Source organism: Myzus persicae, unplaced genomic scaffold (assembly GCF_001856785.1).
Source record: "Myzus persicae strain clone G006 unplaced genomic scaffold, MPER_G0061.0, whole genome shotgun sequence".
NCBI lineage: Eukaryota > Metazoa > Arthropoda > Insecta > Hemiptera > Aphididae > Myzus > Myzus persicae.
In genome coordinates this window covers 98400-119232 of record NW_019103223.1, presented here as the reverse complement: position 1 = coordinate 119232, position 20833 = coordinate 98400, and the positions used below count along the sequence as shown (strand labels likewise).

At 31.4% G+C, this 20833-nt stretch overlaps 2 protein-coding genes across 5 annotated transcripts in view; both read left to right on the top strand.

Moving 5' to 3' along the window:
• LOC111034050 (doublesex- and mab-3-related transcription factor A2-like) overlaps positions 1-11315 on the top strand; it is a 115098-nt gene extending 103783 nt beyond the window's left edge. Inside the window, exons 2-3 of the mRNA XM_022315072.1 lie at positions 6772-6936; positions 10002-11315. Of these exons, the coding sequence (XP_022170764.1) occupies positions 6772-6936; positions 10002-10078 (242 nt within the window). The 3' untranslated portion in view covers positions 10079-11315. The remainder of the gene's footprint in view (positions 1-6771; positions 6937-10001) is intronic.
• Positions 11316-11461: 146 nt separating this feature from the next.
• Positions 11462-20833, top strand: part of LOC111034051 (E3 ubiquitin-protein ligase Arkadia-like) — a 54329-nt gene continuing 44957 nt past the window's right edge. For 2 of the 4 annotated variants that reach the window (XM_022315075.1, XM_022315076.1), the window contains exons 1-2: positions 11617-11630; positions 19909-20004. Coding sequence is in view for 2 of the 4 variants with exons in the window: in XM_022315073.1 (XP_022170765.1) it covers positions 19920-20004 (85 nt within the window). In the remaining 2 variants the exon portion in view is untranslated. Of the gene's footprint in view, positions 11631-17871; positions 18014-19908; positions 20005-20833 lie in introns of those variants that run through there. The other 2 variants (XM_022315073.1, XM_022315074.1) reach the window with 2 other exon arrangements.

Genomic DNA, 20833 nt, shown 5'->3' with positions numbered 1-20833 from the left:
AAAAAGGGGGGGGGGGGGGGCGAGCCTCGTATATAATACGACGTCCGTGCACGCACGCACGCACCGGCAAAAGCGTCTCCTGCAACCCGCCGACGCCGCCGTCTCCTCCTGCGCCTGCTGCACTATATACGCCACATGCACGCACGCATCTACTGCGCGCCATACACCGCCACGGCGGCCACCTACCTCCCCATGCTCATTTTGCACCGTTGCACTCGCCGGCGTACCTATGTACACACACACACACACACACACACACACACACACACACACACACACACACACAGGCGTATACGATGCAACTACGACTACGGCGGTGGTCGTCGTCGGCGGCAGCGGCGGCGGCGGCATCGCGACGGCGGCGGGGAACTTGCGTAATAAAATTTATATTGTCGAAGACGTCCGCGATTTTATCGCGCAGAATTTAAACCGGTCGGCTTGGTAACCTATACGCATACTCAGCCTATATAAATGCGTGCTAGTGTGTGTGTGTGTGTGTGTGTGTGTGTGTGTGTGTGTGTATTTGTTTGTTTGAGTGCGCGTAAATAATAAAGAGCGAGAGAGAAACCACGGGCGGCCGGTGCGCGTCTTCCGAGTCGGCCTATTTCGCCACTACCTATATATAGGATTATTACACTCGGTTTATATGTATACGGGAATATAAGGGTATATATGCGCGCACTCCCGTCCGAGAGGCTATAAAAACGGGACTTTTCCTGCGAAAACGCCAACCCCCCCATCCACCCGGAAAATATATATAGGCGCACATATAATATATTTGTACTACAGCTCGAGTGCCCGACAGCCAACCTATATGTATATATGTATATACGTAATATCGTTCAGTATATATATACACACTGGTAGGACGACAGTGTGGGGCGACGGGTTGATGGCGTACGCGCTTTTTGGGCTCTCCGGCTGGCGACTGCAGAAGCAACAACGATGACGGAGGTGCAATATAGGTATAAATTATATCGTTGTTTATCCGCGTACAAAACTGCCGGACGTTAAAATGCATTTCCTTTATATCGAAAGCTACCTACTCGTCGGCGCATTTTCCGCCGAGTTTTTCCCCTACGGTTTTAGCTGCACAAATTCGTTAAAACTTTGCACTCTCTATATACGCTCACACGCTCCCCTTTCCCTACAGTTGTATCAATCCATCTCTCTCTCACTCTCTCTCTCTCTCTCTCTCTCTCTCTCTCTCTCTCTCTCTCTCTCCGCCTCGCCCTCCAGCCCACTGCTCCGGCTTTGACAAAGGTCTGACGCGTGGAGAAAAGGGGTAATAAAGCATATACAACCGTCTGCGTGTCGGCTGATGGATTTCCCTGATGGGAGAAGGGTTGCTGATTTTTATGTCTACATAATAATATAATATACATCGCTGTAGCGTAGACGTCGTAGCCGCGCGTCGGGATATGACCGAGATTCGAATTAACGAGTTGCCCCCGAGTAATATAGACGTCGTTGAAATGTTTTCACTTGTTTTAACAAATCCGATATGTTTCGCCGGTCGTTATACACGTAGGAATACTCAACGTGAGTTCATTCCAATATCATAATAATAATAATAATAATACATACATATTATATTATACATGTGGTTACTTTATACGCAGTGGTGGTGTTATATTGTAATATATGTATGCTGTGTAGTATACTGCGTAGTACATATATTATACAGATTGATATTCGAATGACATCTCGATATGGCTGTATTCAAACCGTTTACAGGTGCATTATGCTTGTATAAATATATATTAATCACACCAATTAAAATAAACGGTTTAAATAAAAAACAAGTAGGGTCACTGCAACTCGCTAGTGTACGTTAAAATACACAATTAATAGATAACAAACAATTTAGACTTCTTATGGATAAGTCTAAAATGTATGTTCTTCTAAAGACTGGTAATTTATACAAATTATAGTTATCATTAATTATATTGTGAGTGTATGAGTGTAACTATAAAATACATGAGCAAAGCAAATTTATTTCGATATTTATTTCTAATTCAAATAATTATAAACATCGTAAAATATACTCGACTTTTTTTAATGGAGTTGGTGAGTAACATATTATTTACATACTGTCATAGGGAGAAACGTTATGTTAAATACTATATATACTTAACACTTTTAACCACTAAGTAGATACACTTTGATAAATGTATAAACACTTCAAAGTAACAAGAAATAAGTAAGCTCAAAATTCGTGTTAGTATAATGTAGCGATTGTTGTAAATAATAATGTTACAGTTTACTATTTAGCTATTAGTCAACAACGACAATATTGTTATTCTATACGCTATGTGGCAAAACAATTTTTTCACCACACTCTATAAATGTAATGAAATTCTCCAATAACTAACGACAAGAATCACTTCTTGCACCGAAAATGTCCATAGCACACAAGTAAGTGCGGATAAGCGATATACCTACACATCAGAATTCGGACCTAACTACCTTATTAATAATAATATGACATACACCGAACATACAACGCAGAAGAACCACGAACCACGTAATTAAACATGGAAAAATAATGAGACAAGAAAACAATCGGATTAGTTGTTATAGTTCTTAATTTGATTTATATAGTTTCGTCCAAATATAGAATACATACCTAATAACTGTGGGTAAATGTATTTAGGCTTAAAATATACGATTTTTTGCAAGAATATCTTATAAATATCCATATATATATATATATATGGTGAACTAGAAGTCTTAACAGTACCGATTGACACGAAAGAAAAACTCATAATATGCGATACATCTCCCTAACAAAAAACGGATTCGACACAGCCAAAATTAAATTTATCATTCAACTATCTACACCTTATATAGTAGGTGATTTTAACGCACATAGTCCAACATGGTGTTCTGATAAAATAGATCTCAAAGTAAAATTTAAAAATCACTTTAGGAAAATGATTACTTATTTTTTATTATTATTAGTATTTATAGGGTTGATAGCCCCCCCTCCCCAATGAAAAAAAATCTGAATATGCTGGCATGGACAATAGGTATAATATATTATATTATGTTGTATCATGTATAATATATAGTAGGTGTAGTATACTAGTATATCCTTGACACTCCCACTTGGGACAAATGTATTGTCTGCAGATCATCGGAATTTATAGATAAAACATAAAATATTTATTAAATTACGGACATACCATATTATTGTTGTTAATTATAACAAATAATTGCATTCTATAAAATTACTATAAATTGTAATAAAACGACGATTTATTTATTAGTTTTTATTATACGGTATGAATTCTTATACCTAATATAATTACTTATACGCCTTGTCTTGCAATTTTCTTAAGTAAAATATCTAATCGGTCTATGTGGATTGTCAGTCAAATTTAACGATGTTATTAGCTGTTTGATCACTATCCTTTAAAATAACATGGAGCCGGATTACTGGACGTGTTGGATTAACACATGGTCGGATTGCAGACACTTTACTGTATTATATAATAAAAAATATCGTTATTTTGTATTAATGTAAAAAAAAAAAAAACTGTCTATTCAAAACTACATAATATTATTATAGACTGGCAATTAAATTGTAAAAGAAAATTTTCCTCGGGGAAATAAATATATTTTTTATCGTTTAATTTTTGTAATAACCGTGACGGGCATAAAAACGGTATATCTATATAACATGTATAGGTATGCCCTATCCACTAATTGCGCAACAACCTCCATAACAATACGTGTATTATTATGTATGTATCATGTATGCGACTATACATAATAATATGTACAGTGCATATTATATACATACCCATACATATGTAATATAAGACTGTACTTCACTGCAACTGCACCACACACACACACACACACACACACACACACGCACACGCACACACATACACACACCGGGAAATGTACTGCAACAGGGTATGTATATATATATATATTGTTATGTGTTATTATACGGTGTTATAGGTTTAAACAGAAGGTATATAATATGCAAGTGTGTGTATGTGTATGCTCCAGCCCCCTTACCCATCAATGTTAATTTACTATAATAAAGTACTATATAATACTGCACTACCAGACGACGGCCAGGAGTATATTATAACTAGTTGTGTCATATCGTAAAGAGCGAGCTTACAAGCATCCAAATCCAGTTATTTTTAGTACTGCCCGCCCTCGGTGAAACATTAATAATTCCGTTTGAATATGTGCTTAAAGTAAAATGTACGTCGCAATTTCGTCCATAATATTATCTTGTATGATTGAAAATTAAAAATTTCGCACTTCGTCCGCCATTTCGACAGTGCGCTTAAAATTTGTTTTTGTTTCAATAGAATGTAAAACAGCGACTATAATATGTATCAATAGCGGGTATAGAGATACCCACAAAGAGGGGGGAGGGGCTGTTGAGCCAGGAGTTTGGGAGATGGCTGAAACGAATTTGTAATTTTTGAAATTTTAAAACAGACAAAACATTTAATGTGGAGACCTGGAGGTACCAACCTACCTATTTTCAAAAAAACCTATTATTCAATTTACAATTTAACTACTTCTAAGTCTGTGGCTTTTCAATATAATTAAATATTACGATAGATGATTTATTATGAAAATTTGTTTTTCTATACCACTCATACAAATTGAGTGTTCTAACGAGTTTCTATATGATATTTATTTCACAAATGCAAAGCAGGGGTACACTCAAACTAGATATTATATGGTGATGTTGACATATACTTATAATACAATGACATGGAACAGTAATATTATATCGATGGATATGTTACCCGAAATACGCTGCAGTTCCCTTGTATACACCTTAAAGATTATTATCGTACGCATTATAATTTACAGATATACACAATTGGGGTACATAAATTACTTAAAAAAAAATAATGAAGTTAGTTTAGTAGTTATTACAAAAATTAAAATAACTATTTAAAAAAATAGAGTTTCCAACTAGCCCTAATTGATTATCGTTTGTTAATCAAAAACCAACGTAAGTATAAATAGTGTACAGCGTTGTACCTATAAAATATATGTCCTGAATAAACATCAATAATTTTCATACTAATACTATTTTTTTCCATTAATCAAAATAATTTTTTTTATTCTTGATACTCGAAACGGTGACGATTTACATAAAATAAACTATGGGTCGGGCCAAAACAATACAATTTCAAAACGTATTAAACTTATATTGTCGTTATAACTGTTGTAATATCTATCATTTGGCCTGTCCTTAGAACATTTTCTAGTTTCAACCATGATGATTTATATTATAGGAATAACTTATCAAAAATAATTTTCATTATATTTTTGTTGTTCGGAAAATTGTTTAACTCCGTAATCACATAACGAGTTCCTTTCGCTATTTCGCGTTACCTAACACTGATACATATTACATAATATGTTACTTATGGTTAAATTGTCTTTGATAATAAATTGATCGTTAAGCTGTTGAAGAAGAAGATTGCTAGTTATTATATTTATTTTTGAAAATTTAAATGTTATGTTATATTGTTAATATAATATTCTATATTGCCTATAATATAATATCATATAATTTAGTGCCTATAATATAATATCGTATGATATAGGGCAGTGTTTCCCAAACTTTTTGGTATGGCCACAAATACAGTTAATCTTTATTGGGTAAGCTACCTCATACTAAAAAAAAAAAATATCAAATATGCCATAAATAAATAATATTTTTATTATAATCAATGCTATCATTCTCACCGGTAAGATAACAAATATTCCATAATCGTAATAAAATTAATAAAATAATATAAAGATTACTAAAAATATATTGATATCCAATGTATAATCAATGTCATACATTCTACCATTCTATCATATCATTTATAATATATATTTTATCTATGCATTCTTCAATACTAGTTGGACTTCCCATGATTATTATACAATATAGAGCTATCAATTAACCATAATCGTAATCACGAGTCTCCACCCATGGTTTGAAAAACGCTGTTAAGGGTATATAGTTTTATTATTTTATATTATCTATTATATTATTATGATATGTAATAGTCGTATTAATTTTGAATCATTTTATTGGATAAACCCATCCACGATATACATTTATATGCAATGAAATATCTACTGTAATTTATTATGCAAGTAAATGTTATTTTAAAAGATATCATTGCCAAAATCGCCTTTTATAATTAATTAGAAAGCAAGAATTATTCGGAAGCTTTAATGGAAATCAGAGAGTTTTCGAGTTTTTAAAGTTAATCCTTTGAAATGAATGGTTATTAACATCTAGCGGTCCCTTCATTTCCTTTCTTTTTTGTCACCTGAAACCTGTCCTTATTTTTAGACTCCTGGAATGCACTTATACTGTAGTGTAAGGCACTGTGACCACCAGATTGGAAACTGCACTCCATTGTGACTTGTACATACTCAATATTGGTGGTTTTAACTTATACTGTACTTATTACTATTATTAAGTGTTTAATTTATATCAAATTATCAACCCTATATCTGATTAAACGAACAATTTTTAATTTGTCAACAGATTGATTTTAATATTGTTCAATATTTGATAGAAACACGTATCATGTATGTCATGATATAGTACCCAATCTTGTTTCAAACATGTGAAATAATCTAAATAAGATAATATATATATATAAATATTTCTTGTCTATTGTTTGATTGTATTATTGTATAAACAATATTATATTATCACAATAAAAATGTTGAGCATCTGATATATTATAAATTCATTATGATTTTCAGATTCCAGACCGGGGATAATGAGTGATCAAATCGAGCACGTCAAGACCATACTGAAGGAGTTGGTCGGCCGCACCAAAGATTTTCAAAACTTAAATGCATTCCGTCTGTTCATTTTGCAACATAACACGTACGACGTGGACAAAGCGACCATGTTAATTAAACGAGGTAAGTGGCCGCCCGGATAAGGGGAGGGGTAAAGGGTGGTATGGGTTCGGCGAGGAGGGTAAAGTAAGGAGGAAAAGTCGTATTATTTTTACTACGTACAAAATTAAAAATTAAAAAAAAAACCGTTCTTTCAACCGCCGCCGCGGTCGGTCGGTCGTCAGGCCGGCCGTATATACCCACACCGTGTGCGCACACCCATTTCTTCAGTACACCCGTGGTGGATATATATATATTTATGCGATGGGATAGGCGTGACCTGCAGTGCACTGTGAGCAGTAATGACACCTGGTGGGGGGCGAAATCAACTCCGACACATTAATACCCGTAAAATATCCGACCACCATTGTTTCGACGCACCGAACATGCTCAATAACACAACATAATAGAACACATTATAACCATGTAAAATGTCGTATGCCTACGTACAACAGGTATATACATGGCGTGTACATGTGCGCGTTAGATGTATATATATATATATATTTATCGTGTACATATAAAGGCGAAGGTTTATAATATGATACACGCCTGCCTGACCATCCGACTGCAAACATGTAATAAAGTAAACACGGTCGTATCTATATGTACCCGCTAGCGATTACCACAATGTGCAGATCGCGAATTTGTAATAATAATAATAATATTATTGTCACGTCGCGTCACGTTATAACGTATTATCCGCGTATACGTGACGACGAGATAATGACATTATTATAATAGTTCAATATGTACCTATAATAATTGATGCAGCAATGTGGTACTTGCGTTTATGAAACGTATTATGTAGGTATAAATAATATATATATATATATACTCCCAGGTACCTATATAGGTTGTTTTAAAATTATATTAGATATATACCTGCCTACCTAGCAACATGTTTCGAGCCAAACGCCATCAACGTATTTTCATTTTTTTATATTCCAATAACTAATAAGTCACCATAACAGGACAAAACGACTAAAGGTTAACTATTAGAATTAAGGAATTAGTGCATTAGCTCTCACGACCAACATTTTCTTCAGAATACCTATGGTTTTTAAAACCATTTCTCACCAGACCTATGCATGTTGAATGCATTAAATATGTATATTTTTTAAATTGTTCAAAATTGGTAATTAGGTATTTTTTTATTTATTTAATTTAATGTCGCCCTTATAAATTCGATTTTTTTGATCCGGGAGAGAAAATATAAAAGTTCCTCTCCGCATCCCATAATATTGAATTGTGTTAGAACAAAATATAATATAGTACAAGAGTATTTAAATCTAACCTTAGAATTTAGCAATAATTATATGGTTGTTTCAGTGTAGTTCAAAATGGCGGTTGTCTCTTACCACCAGAACCATACTTATCCTCCAAACGAGATATTTAATTCGACCGATTCTGTTTAAACTAGGTTTTCAGAAATAAAAAAAATGAATTTTTCTAACAAAATATTTAACTACCTACACAATATTATAGGTCAGGTTTGGGTAGAATGAGAGTTGTAATTTTCAAATACTCGGATATGATTATATATGGGAAATTTGGTGAAAACTAAAATAATTTAATAATGTGGCTATATTTATATGGGAACAGGTATGTCGAAGGTAGGTGGGTATAATGTCCTTATAAAATATCTGTAAATGGTCGGTGACGTGTAACAATATAATGTGACATAAATGTGTAATAAATAACATAGAATATAAATACCACATGGCTATAATGAATGCAAGCAAAGCTTGTGGAATTATTTTCGAAATATATATATATACATAAAACCAACTTGCACGTACGATAATAATTGTGTCGTATGTGTACATTCCCGTGATACAAAATCGCCGTACATTGTGGTTCCATCAGAGTACGTTTCTACGTTTTATGTAAACATTATATACCATTTACTGACCACAGGTATTTACCGCAAGGATGTTCGGTGTACGTCGGGTAAACATATTTTATACGCACTCGTATGCAAGCGGCGTATACATAATAATAATATATACAATATACATGTATACACATAGTCATATGTTATGTATTTCATATATATATATACTTATAGATGCCTACCACGCCACGGGTGTACGTAAAAATGCGCTGGATAGGTCAGGTTTCTGCGCCCCGCGCAGACTTGAAATAATTATTCCATAATAATTAATATTGTTGTAACCCGATGATAATATTATTTTGCCATCATACTTAGGTCTTGTCGATTCAACTGCGTTCCCGCTGTGAAATAAATTTAAAATCCCCGTACTTACCTAACCTAGGTATATACGATATGTTGGTCGTTCGGTTTACTTACTGCAGCGTCGGCCCGATATATATTTTATAGCTTATATTATATATAGTTAAAGTTTGTCAACTTGTCAATATGTCTGATGTGATCGAACATACTGTTGAAGGACTATCTCGAAGACTATTGACATAAAAAAATTGAAATATAATGTTTAGTCGTAAGTCGTAATTGATAAACAATCGTTTACTTTCGTTAAACGTATTATAATAATATTATAACATTACTTGTCTGTCGATCAATCAAACCATACAATTTCCGGTCGTTACGTCATTGTACCTATCGAGGTAAGATATTACCATATTACGATTTCTCATTAATTTCCGTTTATAAAACCATTCGCGTAATTCTTTCGTGCAATCTTGCAAATCATTTCAATTAACCGATCAAATATAATATGTGATCAAGAACATCCATGTTTTCGATACTTATCGGTTTCTTCTCCGATCACGTAACAACTGGTTTTACGTAATCCGACGAGTGTTTACGCGATGTTAAAATAAAAAAAAAAAAAAAAAAGAAGAAGAAGAAGAAAAATCAAGATAAAGTAAACCAGTTGGCGTGACTAAAGCGATTAATCGTTCCATTAATTTAAAGCGTAGGACAGTAACAATCGTATTTGGAGCCATCCGATTCGCATATTCGTATAAATCTTTGCAGTCAGTCTACCACCTACCTGTTACAATGTAGGCAACCCATTATCGCATTTCATCTGGTTCAATGTAGCATTGAAGCGCGCACGTGAATAACGTTACAATGTTATTGACTGATTTATTTTTTCTAGGTGTACGTAGTAAACTATTGAATCAAATTAAATTGGTATACAGAACACTCACTTTGAGCGCGACTTGCTCTTCTTAAAGATACACTAATTGTTCACGATAAATTACTTGAGAGTCGCGCCGATATCAAACATTTTTTTTTATTAATATTTATTGGTTATCACATAATATTATAATCAACAATTATTATAGCTCATGGAATACACGTTTTTTCAATTCTATCTAAACAAAACGATCGCGCGTGACGCGGCCGTTTTAAGAGTAACTTCGATGACGAAAACGGGCCTTAACAAGTATCTTTCATTTAACGCTTAACTTAAATTCCGGCCTCCACACGGCCAAACGTAAATGTTCTCTGATCAAACGGACGCGTGTGTGGCGATCGAGTCGGCCCGGTGTCGATCGGGCCTCGATTCTCGTACCACACGCGCGGCACCTTCACGTTCATTAATGACACTGTTCCTCCGTCATGAGTACCGTACTGCACTGTACGATCGAATTTTTATTTTTGGTTTTGATTCAATGGAAGATTATTATAGAAAAGGATCGGTGTGTTGTGAAGGGTTTGGGTGTTAATTGCGGAGCTTGACAGTGTGTGTTTCCTTGGACTCGGCCCGCGGTAAACACGCCGGACAATGGCGCGAAAGGGATGCTATTTTTTCCCCTTTTTTTTTTTTTTTTTTTTAATCACCGCCGTCACCGCGCATACGACGTGCTACCGTCGTGCCGCTCTCAATCCGTCGCAATCGTTGTCGTATTATTATTACTCGCCTTTATTTTTTTATTTATTTTTTTTTTTTTTTCCGTTGTCGTTGCCGCTGACGCATAATAAACAGTGTGCGGCGTATACCTACTGCACAGCTGCTGCACCGGTCAATCCGGCCAGAGGCTGTGCAGACGGTCCGATTGTCAAATACACGCCCGACGCAAACGTGCACGGTGCCGGGGCTGTGCTGCGTAATAACGCTCACGCCGCGTGCGACCGTATAATCTTGTGTTCGTGTGCGTGACGCGAGTGTGTGTGCGTCTCTGTGTTAATAAATAATAATATGCGCGTTCCGATTAAGTATGTGCCACTGGCAGCAGCCCATATCAGACTAAGACATGCGTATTATACCGTTGTACTGTATAGACGATGACGATGATGTTTCATTTTCTCGGTCCCTGCAGGTATACAACGATAATAGTATATTAAACTACGATGCTCGATATATTGTGTTCGTTCGAGTGTCATTGAGAATATCATCGGCATTATAATTATTATTATTATTATTTTTTTTTTTTTTTAACTTAAAACGTTTACTAGGGATTTTTTTTTTTTTTAAATTACACGTTACATATTATTATCTTACACGCATACTTACGTATTCATTATATTATATTATAATAGCTCATATGTATTCTACATATATAGTTAAATTAATTTTAAAAATATTTCACCAACGGTATTGTAATACAAAATTCGCTTCTGAAGAATTCATCAATATTATAGATTTGTCGACATATTTTACAAATATTTATGATTCATTCATGACATTTTTTACTTATTTTAATTTAAAGTATCGGTACTTTAATCGTTTTTAATCATCTGACGTCAACCAGTTCAGATCAAAAGAAAATTCTCGGTAAAGGTAAGTGTTTGGTTTATTATTTTATATACGTTTTAAATATACATTACCTTTACTATATACGTACGTTTACTATACTTGCGAATAATATAAGATTTTAATTAAATAATTAAAAGGTTACTATGTATATTGTATACATACAAATAGAAAAATTCAATAATTTAAAACTGTAGTATAAATATATAGTAGAACGGTTTTATTATTGATACCTTTATATAATGTATATAGTAAAATCATTGATAAATATATTATAGTATAGATATTGTGTATTGTGTTTACAATAAAATACCTATAGGCCACAGATTACAGATCAATAAAAAAAAAAAATAATAAAAACACAATTGTTATGCGTTTAAAAGTGCGGTATGCTTAACAACAAATAAATTATAAAATACTTCATCTTTTGATGAGAAAAAATGGTTCCAATTTTTAATCCATGGATAACATTGTTTTGAAATATTCTATACTCAACTTCACATAAAAATATACACTACTCGACTACTCGATAAAACTTGATAAGGATTTCAACTTTATTTTTGTTCTTGGCAGGTAGATTAATTGTTCTGATAAACAGCACTGGTATTGAGAGAGCAGGCTCCTTAGGCAAACATGTCATCACTTCAAAGTTCAAAGTGTTTATCATCGCAGTCTAAAAATTTGCCTGTACGAAGTTGTTCGTAAAGTTTTTAAAAGTTAACTATTCAATTTATTTTAAATTATAAAGTTTATAAGCACAAATATTCGATACAGACATTTTAGGATATCATATGGGTAGTTAAAACATTATCACATCAAAGCTTTATACAAGTTACTTAACTATTGAACATTTCTCTAATCGTTTGTACGAAAGGAACGATGTTGTACCTAATTAATAATTTGTATCTTGTAGCACATCATATTATTTTTGAAACCGATTGCTATTAATTGTCAGTGGTATATTTATCGATGTACTTACCAATATTTTACGTGAAACACAATTATTTAATTTTTTGTTTTTTGGAGTGTAAATAATTATTAAGTATGGAAAATATAGAAATACTCAAAAAATATATATTTTGACACTTACCTAATTTTAATTTTTAATCAAAAAATTCTTAATCATTTTTAACCCTTTAACCTAGTAAATTGTATTCAATAAAAAAAAATGTTATATCCCCAAGTTTTAATTGTTATTGGCTTTAGAAAAAAAACACCATAACGTACGTGCTAAAAGTGTTCGTAATAAAAAAAAATTTAAAAAAAACTCTTTCTAAACTGACAGATTTCTATCTCCTGCATTCGAGTTAAAAATCATATTGTACAGTAACTCTTGCTATATTCCCTATATTCTGATGCAGCACAAATATAATAACAGTTTATAAACAATGTTTGTTTGAAAATTCCATGTATTTATCTTCGATGAGCTACTTTGTGAGTGACAGCACGTTTGAACATTGTTGACACTTAGCTACTGCTTCTAACACGTTCTAACACTCAACTATATTCTAATATAGGGACCACTATGCAGTTTAGTTTCAAAAATAATATAAAAGTATGGACGTCAGAACACCGCCGGTTAAGACCATTATTATTTATTAACATTTTCGTTCCTCAAGTGATGTCGCATCATTATATTATATTATACTGTTGTCATATATTATTGTGTAGCTTTTTCCACTCTGAAGTATTAATAGTGTTCTATTGTCACATTTTGCTATCGGCTAAAGCATTCATAAAAACGACTCGTAGATAATTTGAGATTTCTTTTTAACGTCCTTGATATGAATACTGTGTATACTATTTCGGGATTAAATGTAACTTGGAGACAATTTATTGCTGTTGTTAATATTCGCATTCGCTGTTTCATTTTAAGGCACCATTATATTATCGTTCAGTTTTAAGTGCCTCAAAACATTTCTTCTTTTCCAATTAGGTACTAACAATTTATCAATGAAATGTTTTAGAAATACTCCTTCCAATCTTATATCATAAGCGTTAATGTTTAAAAAATGTTGTTGCGAGCATATCTGGCTTTCTATATACGTACAATAGTCGTACATATTCGCTATCTATATAGGTACATATTACTCTGCAAACATTTTTTTAAAACTGTTGAGCCATTAATGATGTGTTTATCTACACACGGTAGCTTGTAGCTACACAAATTAAATTTCTCTTAAAAAATAATTTTTATTTAACCTAATTATTTGTGTAAATTACATGTATTTTCTTTCAAACCATAAATGCGTAATGTTAACAAGTAGGTAAGTAAGTAGGTAAAACCATGTACAAAATATCTCAAACATCTTACGGTTATTAATTCATTTGAACGTTTAAAATTTAATGGGGAACGGAAAGAATCAATACTTCTAGGGATTTGCTTTATTAATAACCACCCGACATATTTATGATAAACTAATGATGTATATTGTATAGGTATACTTATACTCATTTTTATATCGTTTTAAGTTTGCGTATACTAACGTTGTTTCGGTACAAGGCTAGGCACTTATTCAGTATATTTTATTATACGATATTCAATAAAATATGTTGAACATCATCTTCACTCATAAATTATTTTTACGAGCACTTAAAACTTGAAAAACGTCCCATGAAGTATGAACACAATAGTGAACCGAACACCGCTCATAATTATTTCGCGATGTATAGTATTATCATTTATTTCAGACGCAACTAGCTGTTTTTAAATTGTATATTATATTATAAAGGTACGAGGTGCCTATGCTATATAATAATAATAATAATAATAACAACAACAACAACAACAACAACAACAACAACAACTACAACATGCACCGTCGCGAAGACTTGTGCCACATAAACGAATCCAGACGATACAGTAATAATATTAGGTGCCTACGTATGCCTTGTGTGGCTTTTTTCTTTTTATTTTCACAATATGAACATCTGTAACAATATTATGGCTGGCATACACGAGTTGCAAGAATTGAGTACTAAAAAAAAAAATTACGGAAAAAGTTCGTTTGTAAAATATATGTTTTACAAACGTTCTGTATTTACCGGAATTTCGTTCAGTTAATATAAATGTAGTGATTCATATATAACTATTATAACTTGAGGGACGTGCTCTCGGTATGCACAACAGCCTTGTATGAAATGCCATGATGGCGGCTCGGGTATAAATGTACAATACACACATTAGGTATAGATTGCACACAATACAACAACAATAACACTACTATTTGCCTACAACATAATATAGGTATTTATAAAATCAGCCTACGCAAATTCGAGGCCGTGATACCTGTATCAGTGTACCTAATGTGTCCAATAATTAATAGGTGCACTGCCGACCTATAATATTGAGTATTGCCACTCTGTTTCTAAGATATATGTACCCTAATCGAGTATCGTTAAGATGCATTTCTCCCAAGCTTAAGAGTTGTAAGACGTTTGCATAGTGTGATTATAATATCGAACGGATTTTCATTCATATAAAAATTATTTGGTCCGATTATTATTTATTGGTATATGTGCACCCTGTTACTCGTCGTCTATGTCCTCGTATCTACATCCCCAATATCCTTCTATACCGCTGGCCATAATCTTCTATAGCTCTACCCCTCTATTTTTTCTAAGCCTTAAAGCTAATCCAGTTACCCTAATGCATGCTGAAAATACGATGTTTGACTTTTAAATTTTAAAGCATGTACCTGGGTATATTAAATGATTTGCTAGAGTTTAACGAAAAAAAAAATTAATTTTTATTTTCATTATTTTCATTTTGAGTGAACCAAAAAACCACTAGGTATGAACCATAATAACAGTTGTTGAACCCGATGAGTCATGATAGGTACGTGAATGATATAATATTATGAAATTTATATTCACAATTTTTGGACTAAACGTATTTTTACTAACGTAACTATAGTACCTCCATATGCATGTACAATGTGAGTACATCGATAGATTTATTTAAAACATGTATTATATATATATTATACGTATAGGGCGGGACCATTTTCTTCCAAAACTTAGATACCTACAGTTTTTCCTCACAATACATTTTCCTTAAAAAGGGAACTTTTCATTTTAAACCACACATATTTTTAGACAAGAATTTCTTTTTTCCCCTGCAAAATACGAAAATTATACAATTGTTTGAATATTAAATTATTTATTTTATTTATACCACGTTTGAAATTAAGACACAAATTATGAGATTTGTATTCTAATTAGCCTATATCATTATATATTTAATACTTGTAATATTCATAATATATAGCTAATTAAAAATTAACCATCATTTATAAACTACATTTTTGTTTGAAATTATTATAATTCTAAATTCTAAATAATTATATAAATTAATATTTTACAATATTTTATCTCAATGATTTCGATTCATTTCACATGAGTATTTCGGTATTGATCTATATGCATAGAAATATTGATATAGAACAATATTCTTAGCCAAAAAATAATAATCCAAACATAATTCTAATATTATTATTATTACCATCATACATTTATACCATATTGCTACAGTTATGGGTACTAGCGAACAAAATATAAAATAATATTATGTACTTACATATTTAAAGACTTCCTTTATCCTCATCACGTTTGTGCTTATGTGATGGACTTTTATTGCCCAACAACAAGCCTACCTATACATAACATTATTATAATATGTTCACTAGTCTTAGATAACCTCATAAAACGCGATATTATTGATAAGGCGAGAGGGTCGACAAAATACAGGGTCATTCAGAGAATTTGGAAAACTTAAAATAAATCTCATAAAAGCATAAGGCATTTCCAAGCTTTATAATTGAAAAACAAAAAGTAAGTTAAGTGACTTTACAATAGGTTATAAATCTCATGTTTTGAAATTAATATCCTTAGAGTGGTCCATTCATCTACTTAGGTAACCAGCATGTACATATTGTTGAAATAAACACCGCTATATTATGACCAGCTCCTATTTTGCAGCCGTTTCATTTCGTCGAATTTATTCTTCGAGTAACTTATAAATTGTAAACTATATTATTATTATTATTATTATGATTAAACTAATTAATTATATTTATGCATTAGTATTTATATAAAAATGACAAACGCCATTATTAGGTAGATTTTATAAAATCAAAAATTCTATAATTGCGTACTAATTAAAATAATAAATAAAAATAAATAATAATCATATAAAATATTATAAAACAATTTTTTTTAATTAGTTGAAATTATTTGTTGTGTTCAATCAAATAACCAATCCATTTTATTTGTGGAGGATCGCTTGTCACTCTCTCCTTAAGACAGCAAATTCTTTGTTCGAGCTGAACGTATTTATTGTAAATTCTTTTAACTTGTTGGAAAAATTTCATGTCATCTTTAATTATTGAGTGTTCTTTTCGTTTTATATAATTGTCGAGGATTTATCAAGCTTTTATAACTTTAGAGTTCAGATAGACAGCATAGTAGGTACCTAATATATCGTTTCAAATAATAGATATTTCACTGCGTCCATTTGTCGCTTTACAAATCACGAATTCACGACCCTATTGTAAAACAAAAATAATTTGGGAATCGTGAAACGGCGGCTAAACGGGAAACGACATACAATATGATGGTACATTCTTTGTAACATCTTTCTGAGAATCGCTTTAAAACGCACCTTCGCTGGTCCATGATTGTCGAACGGCAGTGAGCTGTGACAAAAATTAATTACACTCATCCGTCGGTCAGCACTAAGGTTTGGCCAACACTATGGCTTCAAATTTCCCCGTTTCCTCGACAGACCCTGTACACAATTATATGTGCATACGAATCTACGTGTGTAATATTATAATGTTATTAATGTTATTATAACGACGATAATATATTGTGAAAATGTATACCTAAACGTATTTCCCGACGAAAGCGGCCGCTCTTTTTACCGGACGATCGCGTTGTGAGCTGCTCATATTTTTATTATATTCACATACGCGTTCGTTGTCGTTATGTATTATGTGCATCGTAAAATGAGTAGGTACCTACATTTTTTAACGATAGGTTCTGCAGACGAGCGATATTTAAACTCACTGGAGGGGGAGGCTCTACATACTCGTAAATTCGTCTATATAATATAATATTGTATTATAAGCATATTATATGTGTGTGTGTGTATAAGCGCTTCTATCTATTTCACCTTATCATCTTAATGTACGTTTCTTGTGTGTGTGTGTGTGTGTGTGTGTGTGTGTGAGTCGGATCGTAAAGAAATCGTATAATTACTCACTGTTTCGCCGACGCCGAAACGAGTAGCTGCGGTGTGTTCGTTGCAGCCGAATATAAATCAATTGTGCTGGAAAACAAACCTTAATAATAAAATATTTTTTTACATACATAATTTAACGGCATCGAACGACAGTTGTAACGAACAGGTACAGTTGGAATAAATATCATTATTACATATTTTTTAGGTGTTTTGTGTGAAGTAGGTAAGAACAATAATTATATAGCTTATTTAAAAACGGCTTTACTCGTATAGAGGTTACTATACTAATATTACCCACATTGTGTTCATGCAGGGCGTTTTTCAAAATATAATAAGTTGCCGGAAAATAATAATAATTGAGAATATTATGAGTAGATAATTAACTAGTAAAAAAAATTGAATGTAAATGTCTAGTGCCTTTAGATATCAAAATGATTGAAGTGCGGATTATCAAAAAAAAATACTAAAAAATTACTGGGAGCTTATGAAAATAGATAACTTTACTGTAACATGTATGAATTTAAAAGTTAAAACCTTATTGTATAACAAACTAAAGTAGGTTTTTAAGTCAATCCAGTTATAATTTATTCGATCATTTTAATAATAATCAGTACATAAAAAAATTAAATAATCGTCATATTTTATGGAAATAATCAAATTTGTTCAATATTTAATTTGTTAACGCTTAGACAAAACTATTGAATGTACTCTAAAGTGACTGTAAGCCGGTTTAATGCTTTTTCAGTAATCTACTTAAGGAACTACTTGATGTGGTTTTCAATTAAAATTGTTCATATAGATATGAATTTTGAAAAATTAATATTTCCATTAATTTTATCGTAGCATATAATTTAAATTAAATTTGAATTTGGAAATGAATCGTATAACAATTAGTATCCACAGCAAAATAATATCTCATCGATTATAGAATTTTTAATTATTGTCCCAAAATCAAAACCAAAAAAAAAAATATATAAAGCATTTCAGTGCCACACAACGTTAAATTCGAAATAGATATCGACTTTCCAATTTTGAAATATGCCCATAATAAAATTGCCATGTGGTAAAACATAAATAAAAATTATTAGAAAAGTAGTAAAAAAAAAACGAGATAAAATAAAACTATAAGTTTGTTAGGTCTTTTGTACGTGACATAAAGTACGATTCTGAAATAATGTAAAGTATAATGTTATTGAATAAAAAAAAATTAAAATGCATAAAATATCCACTAATGCAATTATAATGTGTAACGAGATTTAGAAACGTTCAATAAATTAAGATAGTTGTTAAATCTCAGTATAATATGATTCTTCTTCAAAATGGATTTTTGATAATTTTACTTAATATATTAAATACAAATAAAATTGATAATACATAAAAACAGATATTATGCTTATTAGATTTAAGTTTTTGTTCTGTTATAATATAGGTTACTAAATATATACTAATATTCCTAAATACTATAATATAAAAATAGTTAAAATAAACAATAATTTATATAGTATTTTATTAGTATTAAATAAGTCTTAATTGTTATATTTTATTAAATAGCTAGTCTAAAAGATGATTAATTATTTTAAATAGGTAGCCACTAAGGTACCTTACCTTGTGTAATTGAAATCAGTAACTTAATTATTGTATTTAGCACTGATTTCATACTAATACATTTAATATCTACAAAATATCATTCGAAAGTAAAATATCTACAAATATACCCTATTAGAACAATGTAAGTAAAATATTATAAGTTAATAATAATAAATAATTTAGTAATTTATATTTAAATTATAAATGTTCATTAGTTATTTTATTTTTAACATTTGAAGACTTTGAGTTGTAGCAATCTAAAATAATATTATGTTTAATGCATTTGATTTCAATATTAGTAATAATATTCGTAATCAATTTAATCATACAACCCAAATTTAAAGTTTATCAAGACATAAGTGATCTCTGATAAGCTTTAGTTGTAGACAAATGTTAGATTAAGTACCGTAATATAGTAATTTAGTCAATTTAAGATTAACACAGTGATTGTATGGACAATGTAATAATTTATAGATCAATAATGAATGTTCACCAAATCAAAATATATGCAGCCGAGAGTGAAGCGGCCCCTTCTACCACTATCTATCAGTTTCAAGTATCATCAAATCCGTAAGTATTGTTTTGTGTAATTATACCTAAATTATCTTATTTTTATCATACAAAGAATAAAAAAATTGCATGCATCGTATTAACTTACCAAAACCATAGTGTTCTACGCACCGATTATATTTCTAAAATAGACCAATTTGCAATTTTTTATTAGTGGCTTTCATAGTACCTGTAAGAAATAAAAAGTATGCTCAACACGATCACTGTTTACGTCCTAGTTCGCGCAAGTGCATCGCCTTTTGTTTTTGTGCATACTGCATTACTTAAGATTAAATGTATACGTGTGACGTCACCTTGAGTTTATTGTTGGTTGCATTTATAAATGTCAGTCCATTCTTATACATACAAGCTCAGCTTATCACTGAGCATACTTTTTATTCCTTATACTATTGTGTCTTTTAAGTTTTAACCATAAGCTTATCGTGTTATTTTTTACTTCTTCCAATGCCAATATTGTATTTACTTTTAATATCATATTTTTAAGTAGATGAGTAGATTATTTATATAATGCATTTTATGTATATTGGTATATTTAAGTATCGAATTTTGGACCAATATACAATTTTGTATTATAAAAAAGTTGTATACTATGTAATTTATAATTGTAATACCTATTTATAGTAAAATTAATATTGAAAACAGGGTTTTGAATTGAATACACACTATTGTTAAACCATTTTCTAGCTCTGCTACAAAAAAAATTCAAACTTTTCCAGGGTAACCGACCTTAAAATTAATAATCTAGCTTTAAACCGAGAAACTAATAATTATCTTAGAATAAATAACCTTCCTTAGTATTCAATAAATTCATATATTTGTATTGTAGTTG